Raw genomic sequence first — 12,540 nt, 5'->3', positions numbered from 1 at the left:
TTGTAGATTTATTTTAAGAATAATGTTTAAACATCCCTAGCATTAGAATGGTGGCCTTAAGCTATGCCTCAGGACAGTAGAAGATTGAACCTGGCAGCACTATTGCTTTCCTTCTCTTTTTAAATTACAGTGGCTGCATTTGCTTTTGTGATGTCTTCATTATAGAGAGAATAACAATTGTACTGCACTCAATTTAAGATAGTAGGGAAGTTTGGCGATTTCTCAGCAACTGTTCAAATCTTTTGAAACAGCAAGTGTGGCCATATGCATTCTCTGTAGTGACCCAAAATGCTTCAGCCTTTCTTTACAAATAACTTCATAAATTGTGAGATTTTTTTCGGTTGAAAGAGAGTAAATGCATGAGAACCAATTCTCATGTACCTGGAGTGTGGTATTGAAAAAGCCTGAGGGGCTACCCTCAGGTTTAACAGAAAAGAATACTCTGTGCATTCAGTATTGTGCAGCATGTGGCACAGGGAAGGTATTTGGCCCTCTTAACCTCACTGGTCCTTTCCCTTGAGGTTTTTTTTCCTGTGCATTGAGCAGTTGAACTGGAACCGTTGTCCAGGCATCTTTACTTCTAATCCAGAGTTTTCCCTTCTGCCTCCCATTTCTGCATTATTATACATGAAAAGTTTCAAATTATTGACTTGGAGAACCTTAAGGATGACAGATGCCCTATTCTAAGATTTTGAATTTTGTTTGAATCACGGAATTTTTTTTAATGTTTTTTTATTATATTATGTTAGTCACCATACAGTACATCCCTGGTTTCTGATGTAAAGTTCGATGATTCATTAGTTGCATATAACACCCAGTGCACCATGCAATACGTGCCCTCCTTACTACCCATCACCAGCCTATCCCATTCCCCCACCCCCCTCCCCTCTGAAGCCCTCAGTTTGTTTCTCAGAGTCCATAGGCTCTCATGCTTCATTCCCCCTTCTGATTACCCCCCCTTTCTTTATCCCTTTCTTCCCCTACCGATCTTCCTAGTTCTTATGTTCCATAGATGAGAGAAACCATATGATAATTGTCTTTCTCTGCTTGACTTATTTCACTTAGCATTATCTCCTCCAATGCCGTCCATGTTGCAGCAAATGTTGAGAACTCATTCTTTCTGATAGCTGAGTAATATTCCATTGTATATATGGACCACAGCTTCTTAATCCAGTCACTTGTTGAAGGGCATCTCGGCTCCTTCCACGATTTAGCTATTGTGGACAATGCTGCTATGAACATTGGGGTGCATATGGCCCTTCTCTTCACTACGTCTGTATCTTTGGGGTAAATACCCAGTAGTGCAATGGCTGGGTCATAGGGTAGCTCAATTTTTAACTTTTTAAGGGACCTCCACACTGTTTTCCAGAGTGGCTGTACCAATTTGCATTCCCACCAACAATGTAGGAGGGATCCCCTTTCTCCACATCCTCTCCAGGAATTGTTGTTTCTTGCCTTGTCCACTTTTGCCATTCTAACTGGCATAAAGTAGTATCTTAGTGTGGGTTTGATTTGAATTTCCCTGATGGCTAATGATTTTGAACATTTTTTCATGTGTCTGTTAGCCATTTGTATGTCATCATTGGAAAAGTGTCTGTTCATATCTTCTGCCCATTTTATGATTTGTTTGTTTCTCACGTATTGAGTTTGAGAAGTTCTTTGTAGATCTCGGATACCAGTCTTTTATCTGTAGCATCATTTGCAAATATATTCTCCCATTCTGAATCACGGAATTATTTGCCATTCCCACCACACTCCGTTTGAGTTTAAAATTTGTTCAAAATTTATGCTTCAGAAATGTTTGAGAAAGCCAGAAAACGGAACTACAACCCTGTAGATAAGTTGAACTATTTTAAAAGCAAATTATTTTAAAACTATTGTAAAAGTGATTGCCTATAATTTCTAAGGCCTTCAGGGGATTTCACCATTTTGTCTAATTAAAGTAAGAATCAGGACTCTGCCATTGTCAGGATAAAAATGCACGTTAAAATACATTAGATGAGGGGAAGAATCTAAATATTGTGCATCCTGGTAAAAGTTAAAAGAACACAGAATGATATAACTCGGGGGCATGTGTGTTTTTCCTTTTGTTAGGTTGTCAAGCACATGCTGAAAATTCATGAGGTTGGGACATATCTAGGATTTCTGTGTTGTCACAGCTTCAGCAGACACATGTAAAGAATATGTGGTCAGTTGTTTAACAAATTAAAATCATTTTTTGTGTCATTTGCTCTGATTCACCACTATCCAGTTTATCAATATTCCTTTTGGCCCTCTTTCCTTGGCTGAGGTTTGATATCCCTTCTTTTTTTATGGCACCTTAAATCAAGACATAAAGGGATATCTTCTAAGGAAGAACAATTCACTGATTTGGGATTAGATTAAATAGGATTTTATTGGTTTTCGTGGAATTTTCTCCTCTCATTATAGGAGGAAAGGGCGAGGGGGTAAAGACAAGCATTCCCTGTTGGATTTAATAACACCTTCCTATTCTGTACCTAATTGAGAAGAGAGGACTAATGGTGCATTAAGGTCAGCCCTGGGCTACTGATCTCACAGGTCTTGCCCAGGCCCAACACACATGACTGGGAACCTGTGCTGTAGACCACAGTCCAGTGCCTGGCAGAGAGGAGCAAATGCCAGTTTTTTGACTTCTCCATAGTACACACCTGGCAGAAGACTTTCTAGACACTCTTGGGTACCTCCTCCCTCCTATTTAGTCCTGTCTTTAAGAGCCCCGGAATAGACTGACTGTCCACCACTCCCACTTTCTCTTGAATCAGCCACACCATTTGACCAGGGCTCTAACTCTCCAGGTTGACATTGTCTGTCTCTCTGTCTGTCTGCTTGAGTCCTTCCCTATACTACCTTCTTGGCAGAATGCCCTTTGGAAAATTAAACATTGCTTTCAGATGGAAACAATAAGAGAAGGGAATTGTATTCATTTTTAAGTCACTGGAAATGCTAGGAAAGAGTAGAGCCCAAGGGGGGGCACCTGGGGTCTCAGTCGTTAAGTGTCTGCCTTCGGCTTGGGTCATGATCCCAGGGCCTTGGGATTGAGCCCCGCATCAGGCTCCCTGCTCAGCGGGAAGCCTGCTTCTCCCTCTCCCACTCCCCCTGCTTGTGTTCTCTCTTACGCTGTCTCTGTCAAATAAATCAATAAAATCTTCAAAAAAAAAAAAAAAAAAAGAGTAGAGCCCAAGGTAACCTTTTTCAACTTAAAAAAAAAAAAGTCTAATTTTTTTTTATGATGCTTCCTTCACCTGGGGTGACAGTGAGAGGGAAAGGACAGCCCCCATGCATTGTTGGTAGGAATGCAGTTCAGCAGAACCTTTCTGCAAAGCTATTTGCTAGACTGTATCAATACCCTTAAAAAAGACTCCTAGCCTTTGACCCACTGATTTAACTTCGAGGAATTTATGCTAAGGAAATGAATACATTCAGTGATCCTCAACAAGGATGCGAGTTGCACCGCTATTTATAATAGCTAGAGGGGCATAATAATCTGAATATACACAATAAGAGAAAGGTTGCATCAATCAGGGTATATACCATATGATAAAATACCCCATAGCATTTTAAGAATATGATAGCAAAGGCTATTTAATGACATTCGAAGATGTTTTATTAAGTGGAAAAAAAAAAAAAAACCAGACTACTATGTATGTAGTTTTATTCCTCCCAAAATGAGGAGATATGCCAAGATATTAGCAGTGATTACCAGTGGTTATAAATTATGACTGTATTGCTTTTTCTTGGTTTTTGGTATTTTTCCAATTCTCTACAAGGCCATCTATAATTTTGAGTATCAGAATCTTAAAAAATTCGCTTTCTTCTTAATGGTCAGCTTACTGCTCATCTTGCTCCAGCTCAGATTTTAACAGCCATAGAGTAGAGACTAGCCCGCGTCTGCCACATCCATGATGAGATTGGGAACCTGCTGGGGCAGCCCTGTCCATAGTAAGGCAGGCATGCCCTGGCTGGTACACCAGACGTTCCATCATTCAAGTGAGTCACCACAGAAGGGTGTCAAGCTGATGATAATGCCACACACTGTACTTGAACTGTTGGCCACAGCCCAACATGCTGCCAGGCCTTTGAGCCTTATCTTCCTAAACCATTCTTTCTTCACTGCCCAGTGAATGTCAACAGGACTGACTGGGACCGTATGACTCCTTTTGAGGACACTGTCGACCAGCAAACTAAAGCTGATATAAGCCTTCCAGTTGAATCCAAACTAGACCAGCAAGTGTTCATTCCACGCTAAAGTTTAAGCTCTTGTTGTTGTTGTAGTTGGGCCTTAAAGGGGGAGAGGAGGGTGGTGGGGCACTGGCAGAATCCCAGCAGTGAAAAATGTGCTGGGGCACTCAGCTCAGATACTCACAGTGTGACTCTGAGGATGGTAGAGAGGCCTTAGGGGGTCATCTGCTAAGATTGTAGTTCAAAATTATTTTCTCCTATCCTAACTTTAGTCATTTGTTATCTTTGGCCTCAGTAGGAAAAGTGAGAATTATCATGATAGAAGCTTCAGAGCCAGTAGCAAAACTGACCTTTTATTGTTTGTGTGTTTTGTTTTAATGTTTTTTAAGGGTGAGATTTTTTTTGTCTGCTATTGTCATTTTTCAGTAAGCTATAGCCAGACACTTTGGAAGTGAAGAGGAATGAAAGATTATACAGGCTTGGGCCATTAGCATCATCGTGTGATCTTATTTACCACATTTTTGTACTCTGAGTTGTATCACAACTAAAATAAAATGTACTCCTTGCTTCTTGGAGGAATATTTATATATTATTGTCATTCTTTTGCTATAGACATCCATCATTAAATAAAAACCTTCTGTAGTATTGTTGATCATGAGTTTTATTGACATGATTCTGAGCACAAATGAATAAAAAGCGTAAGTCCATCAGTAGTTTAAAAAAATCAGAGTACTGTGGAGTGTGCATTTTATTGCTACACTAAAATATAGTAGTCATAAATTTTGAATTGTGGTCATTTTGTAGCAAATAGATGTCACTACTATGAGTAAAACACAAGCAAACAAATGAAATTCTATCAGTCGTTAAAAATGACAGTCAATACTACATTAATTGACATGGAGATTGAAGAGTAAGTTCTTATAATGGTTTCAAATACCCTGAAATTCCAACCGCACTCCCAGATAATTTCAGCCATGTACTACTGGCCAAGAATCACTTAGATATGCAAGGATGTGAAAAACATTCAGAACCCACATTGTGTTCATAGAGGTATGTCCCCAACTATGTCTTTAGCCAAAGGCATAATTCTTGTACAAATGAGATAGGAAGCTGGAGGTGTTTCCTACTTATAAAAGCCACTAAAAAGAAAAAAAGAAAACAAACAAACAAAAAGTCCTAAGGACTTTTTAATTATCCTGTGCTGACCACTGACCAGAGGAACAGATGAGTTCAGGCCTCTTGGCCTGAGCTGCTTGCTCTCTTGAACTTGCAAATTGTCCCTGGTCAGAGCTCGGGTTCCTGGGCTGGGCCGCAGTTTGGAAGTCATGGCCAGGCCTTGCCTACTAGGTCAGTATCAAGAGGGGAGGGTTGTGGGGAGAGGCCTGAAAAAGCAGGGTCTTGCTTACCAGCTGCAGCTACAGAAGAAAGCGAGGACTGCATGGCTAAAATGAGGCAGCACTTTCTCCCAGGACTCGAGGCAGAGTCAAGTGGGAGCAGGTATTCAACTAATAAGAGAGTAACTTTTACTATCCCTCAGCTGCCAAATCTTACTGCCTTATGTTATAGTTGGTTTCTGGTCTGTCTGATCTTGTTAAATACGTTGGGAACTCTTGAGGTTAGGGGCCTTGGCAAATGCTAAATTGTATTTGTTTATTGTGTTTGATCAACAGTGTGCTCAGTAGCTTGTCTTTGCTAGATTATTTGAGAAAAAGAGAAAAAAGCCATACTCTTCTAATTTAATCTCTTGTATTATATGAATTCCATCTGCTATGTGAATCTACCAGAGAGAAGACTGGAGGCAAAATTAGGGAATTTACAATGTGTTGAGTCTTATTGAGTCTGTCTGTTGCTACATTCCTGTTTTCCTTTGCAAATGTGGCAGGCATCTAAAGGAAACTCATAAATCAGTGGTTAAGAAGGCTTCTAGTGCTATGGCTGGGTCTATAAAGAAGCTTGGCACAGCATAAAGGAACAGAGCCAGTCCTGCTGCCCTAGAGGCAGGACACTGTAATGGACCAGGGGATCGGGGTCTGAACCTTGGCCCTGTCACTTACAGGCAAGCCTCAAATTGGCCCCAAGTTTCCACATCTGTGAAATAAGAATCGTATTGTGCGTCTTGGCTTGTTGGGTAAGTTAAATGAGATTTATTCATTTACTTACTCAGTAATTATTTCTTGAATACTTACAGGCACTATTTTAGGCATTGGAGATAGATCAGTAAACAAAATGGACAAAAATCCCTGCCGTTGTAGAATTTATGTTCTAGAAATATAAGGCACATAATAGCATTACATAAGTGTCTTATTCATTTAGTCTGTGGATTTCTGATGAACTCATGTGATGGGTTTTTACTGTATATTTCCATGAGAATGCATGTTACAACCATAGATAATTAGCACCATTATTAGGTCTCATCTCTGAATTGAGAATGGCCCATTAAGTGGAACATTTATGTGTTCTTGGTAAATCCCACTATGTTTAGAAAGTCTGTTGCACTGGAAATGGTTGCTGTCATTTTCACCTCTATAAAGTGCTTGGATCAAACATTCCAGCAGTCGGCTGAGGCTCAGGACTGCAGGTGGTGTTGTGGCTGCGTGATTTCCACATTGTTTTCTCAGTCATTGGTCTTTGCACTATCTATGATTTAATGTGATTTTATGGAGTTGCTAAGATGTTTGTGTAATTTGTAGAAATAAGTCAAAGGGCTAGCATGACCAGTTAAAAGTCACAAGCTGTATTTTAGTGAGTAATTTTAACCTTTCCTCTGCAAACTTTTGATCAGCTACCCATCAAAGAACAAAATGACAGATTTAAGGTTTCAGTTCCTCATTTTTTTCATTGCCTTCCCTGTGGGGCTTTTTCTTAGAGCATCGCAATGCCCAAAATCCATGAAAAGAGAAAGGGCAGGCCTGGAAAGCAAAGCTCAGAGGAACCACAGTGCTGTGAGTGATTGCATGCCCTCTCCTGAGAGGTGTGCGTCCTGACCCGTCCTCCATCCGCTATCGTATTTCTGATGCAGTTCTTCTCTGAGTCTCCAATGGCACACGGCCCATTTAGTTAAAAATGTAAACAGGAAATTGTTTTCTGGCTGAATGGCCCGTGTGGCCCAGAAAAATGGTCATTTTTGCTGAGACCCAACTTTAAAAACACTCACACAGCAGTGGAAGCTGAAGGCCTCTCAGAAGCTAGCCCTGCCCCAGATGAGCTGGTGCTGGGGAACAAGTGGGAGCTCACATACGTGGGCCCAGGGCATCTTCCACCAGTGGGCAAGGACACAGTGGACACCATCGAAGAAGCTCCTGTGACCTAGAAAGCAGCTGTTCTGCAGGGCAAAGAGGCTCCTTAATACTCCAAGGAATTGCGGAACAGGCGCTACTTGGAAAACACCGAGGTCTGGCCTGGAGAAATGTGACTTGGCACTGATGACACAGCCTGGGTTTCAGTGCTCCTCGTCTGCTCCGGCTCCCCATCATTTGGCCTCCCATGAACCTCGTGCTCCCATTGTGGTTTCCCTGTGTGCTGACAAGTTTTCTGGTTGTTCTGTCTTGCAGCCCCCCGAATCCAAGCCCAACTTCACCCCTCTCGCCATCTTGGCCCATGTTCTCGGCGCCATCCAGCCCTATGCCCACCTCATCCACGTCCAGCGACTCATCCCCCATCAGGTCTGTTGCAGGGTTTGTTTGGTTTTCTGTTGCTGCCGTTGCTCTCTCATTGGCTTGGTCCTCTCTTCATGCAGTGTTCAGCCTCCTCGTCAACTTTGTTCCCCGCCATCCAAACCTGCACTTGCTTTTTGACAGGCCAGAAGAAGCGGTTCGCGAAGACTCCAGGTAAAATCACGGATGATGACCGATCTATTCCTGTTTATCCAAAGCCGGTCAGGGACAATGGGGGTGGCTATCCTCTGCCCTCCTGTGATTCCAGCCTAAGAGATCGAAGCTGGGAGGGACCATGTGCATGAGCCAGCATGACGTTTTCCACGTCTTTCTGAACCCTTCCTCCAGTTTCTGAATCCGTGGTGCCTGGAGTTTGGGGAAAGAGTGCCTCCTGGATAGGCCCCTGCTTGGATTGTTCTCTGAATCATGGAGCTTTCTCTGTGCTTTGGTATAAGATAATATCAGAGGGAACAGTGCTGAGACACGTACTAGCCTTTTCTTCCCTCATTTTTATCAGGTAGCATCAGGCAGCATTTATTTGTAGGGTTGAACTATTGGCCATTAGCACTGACACCTAGTTGCTAAGACCAGAGACGTGAGAGAGAAACGAATGTAACAGAATAAAGCATGGAGATGTGAAGCGGTGTCTCTTTAAATCGTCACGGCTGCCTCCTTGCTCTCTGTGCTCCAATCTCCCATCTCCATGCAGCATGGACCCTTAACACTCATGGGAATAGGTAGCACCTCTTTCTCAGAGTTGATCTAGTTCCTCTCCTCTGGTTTGAGGATGTCTAGACTTAATTCTTTGCACTTCTTTAAACTTTTCTTTAAAGTTTTTTAAAGCTATTTAATTTTTTGAAGTTTTTTGAAGCTACTTAAATCCAAAAAAAGAATCAATTAATAAAGATCCCCTGCATAATCTCTCTGCTATGTAGATCCTAAGCCTGTGTCTCTCCCAAACTTAGTCTCTGCTTGCAGACAACCAAAATGTAGAGCCCGATTATAAAGCATCATGAGCGTTTGGAGCCTTGACAGTATTTTCTTGTCCATCTTTTTCTCATAGCTGTTTGTTTGTTTGTTTGTTTCTGAAGGATGGGTCCAGCAGAGAGGCTTAAATAATTTATAACACTGAGTCTCACTTTAAAAAAAAAGAAAACCCATGTTATTTATATATACAGATGTATATATTAGTTTATTCTCCTCCAGGTACTTTCCAGTCTATCATTGCATTCTATCGTCCTGTGAGAATGAGGGGAGAAATGGCCTGAACCGTCTTATAGAGAAAGAAAACTAAGGCACAGAGAGTGGACTGCACAGTCACACCAGTGGATGAGAGCCCTTCCAGAATTCAGGACTTCTTGTCCTCAACTCAGGACTCTTTCCTCCAAACATATGGGTGCCCCCAAACCTAAGGTTCCATACCACTCCCAGCCCCAGAGCCTGGCCTACACTTCCTGGTTTTCTATCTAGCTTTGTGCTGGAAGGTGGGAAAGATAGCTTTTCCATATGCTCTTTTATCCCCCCCACACACCTGGGAATAAGGTTAAAATTCAGATCATATTTTTCTGACACTCAAGTTATTTCCTCATTATTTCTTAGACATATTGGGCACTTTGGGAGACGTTAACTTTCTAGGACGCAAGATATGGCATGGATCTAACCAGAGCCGTTCGATCACTCATTGCCCCATGAAGACCTGAACCAGAGCAAACTACCGTCACCTTCCAATATGCCTCACTACACTTAGGAGAGGCTTGGTTATTAGCAGAATGTGTTTCCTTCATTTTGAACAAAGGGAAGTAAAATCTTCAAAACACTGGTCCCTTGAACAGAATGGGCTGGGGGACTCAGGATGGTAGAATCATTCAGGTAAAAAACTGAACATATTCTCTACTTTGAGGGTATTTATTTTTTTGTGTCTCTGAGTTTGGAGGCACGTTGCCTGTCCAGTAGCTCCACTTCTGTACTCCCTTCCATCACCAAACATATTTTCAGGGTGTTTTTCTTTAGCTACTCCTTTCTATCTCCCAAAGTATTTCATGGTTGGCAGAGCACAGTGGCAATAGGATCTGCTACCCTAGTAGGGTAGGTTATGGTAGGGTAGGTAGGCGCCACCCTAGTGGGGTCATGGTTATTCAGTACTGCCCACTCTGGCCATCATTAAAATAGCACCATTTGGATGACGCTATTCCACAGCACTTTAGGAATCTGCCATTTTGAAATAGGAAAGGCAGACTAGGGCTTGGAATCATCTGTCACAGAGCCAAGGTGAGCACAGATAGAGACCCTGCCGGGAGCTAGACCATCAGACCTAGCCAACAGAGGATTAAAATCCCCTAATTGCCGTTGTGGTATGCAGCTAAGAGGTGAGGGTGTATCTGTTGTTCAGGTCCAGTGGGGCCTTGCCCCCAAATCCACTTCCAGAGTGTGAAGCTTCAAATTTCCTTCCCCTGGCAGAGCTTTTAAAAGTAAATACTTAATTAGACCTAATAAATGGTCCCCTGAACTTCTACATAATGTCTCCTCTGGAAATGACTCCCTCTCCCCCCTTCCAAGCATTTTTAGTCCTTGTTAGTTCAAACTCAGGAAGGAAGATGCCTTTGATAGCACAACAGAGGAAGGTTCGTAGAGGCATATTCCCTTCACATTTCCCTTTCCTGTCACCCCTGGAGAAGCTCCCAGCCGCTAAACCATAACTTCCCTTTACACAGTGGTCCTGATCAAGCTGTTGCATCCTGCCAGTCTAGCTGGCCCCACCTCCCTGTAGTGTCATCTGATGGACAGTGGGTCGTCATTTTGCAAGGTTTGCAAGGGCATTTGAGGGAAGCTCCTCTGAGTGCTTTCCTGGCCATGTGCCATGCTCAGAGGCGAAAATTAAAAATGAACCAGCAGAAGGTTCCAAACTTGTTCATGCCCTTGAAGGCCAGCTGAGGTCTGAAGGGCACTGCTTCAGGAGCAGCTGAAGGCACCTCAGGCCCTCTGTGTCCAGCATTGAGATGCACTGCAGAGAATGGGGAGCTAGAGAGCCAAGGATGCTTGGTGGGAATTTTAAATTTTTTTTAGTCAGAGCCAAAGCCTACAAACACAACCTCTGTGCCAACAGGATCTGTTTTGGTAGGAACCCTACCTAAAGCAAACTGCTGGGGCTTTTGAGAGCGAATATAGCATAGGACTCTGCACCTGTTGGGCTGACAAACTTTAAAAAAAATAAGACTTCCCCCCAATAGAGTTGCCAGGTTTAGCAAATGTTTAGCAAATAAAATGAAAATACAGAATATTTAGTTACATCTGAATGGTAGATAAACAGCAAATGATTTTTCTTACTATAAGTATGTCCCATATAGTATTTGGGACATACTTCTACTACAAAAGCATTTCTCATTGATCTGAAATTCTAATTTAACTAGGTGTCCTGTACTTTATTTGGCAACCTGGTCCTGGGGAACAGGAATAGGAGGAGGTCTCAGGGGAAAAGACCCTCTTAAAGATGGTCAGTCACCTGTTAATCTTAGAAAAGAGCAAGACCCTTTCCTGAACTTTGTTTTTATTTTTAATGGGTTATTTTATTGTCATGTGATTCAATTCCAGAAGCCTAACATTAGTGGAAAATTTACTGCTCTTGAATGAGAAACTTCAGCACCTGAGACCATTTCCTCTGCTTGATTCCTGCTAGATAACCCCCCTCCCCCGCCTTGGCTTCCCTGGTTTGCCCATTTTGCCCCATTTCCTTTATTTAATGAAGTTAATAAGTAACCTCTATGAAAATCCAGTTGGAGGAGCCTTGCCTCAGATGATCTTACCCTCATCTTTGATTTTTCTCAACCCTGGTCTCTGCCCACCCGCTGTGCCCTATCATCTGGGAACAGTGACCTTGGCTAGTGTCAGATGGATTCTCCTTCCACCTCCCAGGCTCTCCTTGCCTGCCAGTTTGGGGTTTGGGCTATTTTATCACCTTTTACAACCAGCCAACTCCTCCTCTCAGCTCCCACTCCCTCAAAAACAAAAACAAACTATTTTGCCCTCCATGGAAAAGTTGCACAATGAATGTTTGGCACTTGCCGACAACATGGAGACTTCGTTTAGTTAGATCACAGAACATGCCGCCGGTGCAGAACTGTATTCTGACTTTAATGACAATTATCCCAGAACTGTTTTCTACTTAAAGCTCATGAATTCTGATGGCTCTTCTTTCCTTCATTCGTTCAAGCAGATCTACTTCATTTTCTTCCACCTTCCCAATTTTCTCCCACCTGGCCATCATCTGTTAGCCACTAGAAGATCAGAGAAAAGAACAGTAAACTATGCCCAGCAACAAACTCTGGATAATCATTTATTGTGATCATTGTGCACAACAGAACTTTTAAACTGTCTTTCCTTCAGTTTCCATGGATCCAAGATTAGACGTTCTAGATGCCTGATCCCAGTATAAGTGTCCACCCATCCATCCGTGGCTCCTCTTTCTCAAAGGGAAGCTGGATTTGGTGACTCTGAGAAATAACAGTTCCATAATGACCCAAGACCCCTGCCTCTTCTGATTTTGTCTGGGCTTAACTAAGACTAGCCCTTCCTCAGCTTAATCTCATTTGGCCACTAGAAATCCGTGAGCCACAGGGCGTTTAGCATCACTGGCTCCTGGAGGCTTTCTGTTAGTCAAATGAAGCTAACGTAATAGTATCTCCCTGGAATA

The 12,540-nt window shown here is 42.5% G+C and overlaps 1 protein-coding gene across 2 annotated transcripts in view; it reads left to right on the top strand.

Moving 5' to 3' along the window:
- The window catches only part of ARHGAP26 (Rho GTPase activating protein 26), a 413,878-nt gene that overhangs the window by 385,407 nt on the left and 15,931 nt on the right, over positions 1 to 12,540 (top strand). Inside the window, exon 21 of one of the 2 annotated variants that reach the window (XM_040622289.1) lies at positions 7,752 to 8,027. In XM_040622289.1, the coding sequence (XP_040478223.1) occupies positions 7,752 to 8,027 (276 nt within the window). The remainder of the gene's footprint in view (positions 1 to 7,751; positions 8,028 to 12,540) is intronic. The other variant, XM_040622290.1, reaches the window with a different exon arrangement.

The sequence above is a fragment of the Ursus maritimus genome, unplaced genomic scaffold (genome assembly GCF_017311325.1).
Source record: "Ursus maritimus isolate PB19 unplaced genomic scaffold, ASM1731132v1 scaffold_5, whole genome shotgun sequence".
Classification (NCBI taxonomy): Eukaryota; Metazoa; Chordata; class Mammalia; order Carnivora; family Ursidae; genus Ursus; species Ursus maritimus.
The sequence above is the reverse complement of the archived record's forward strand: the minus strand, read 5'-3'. Positions and strand labels throughout refer to the sequence as shown.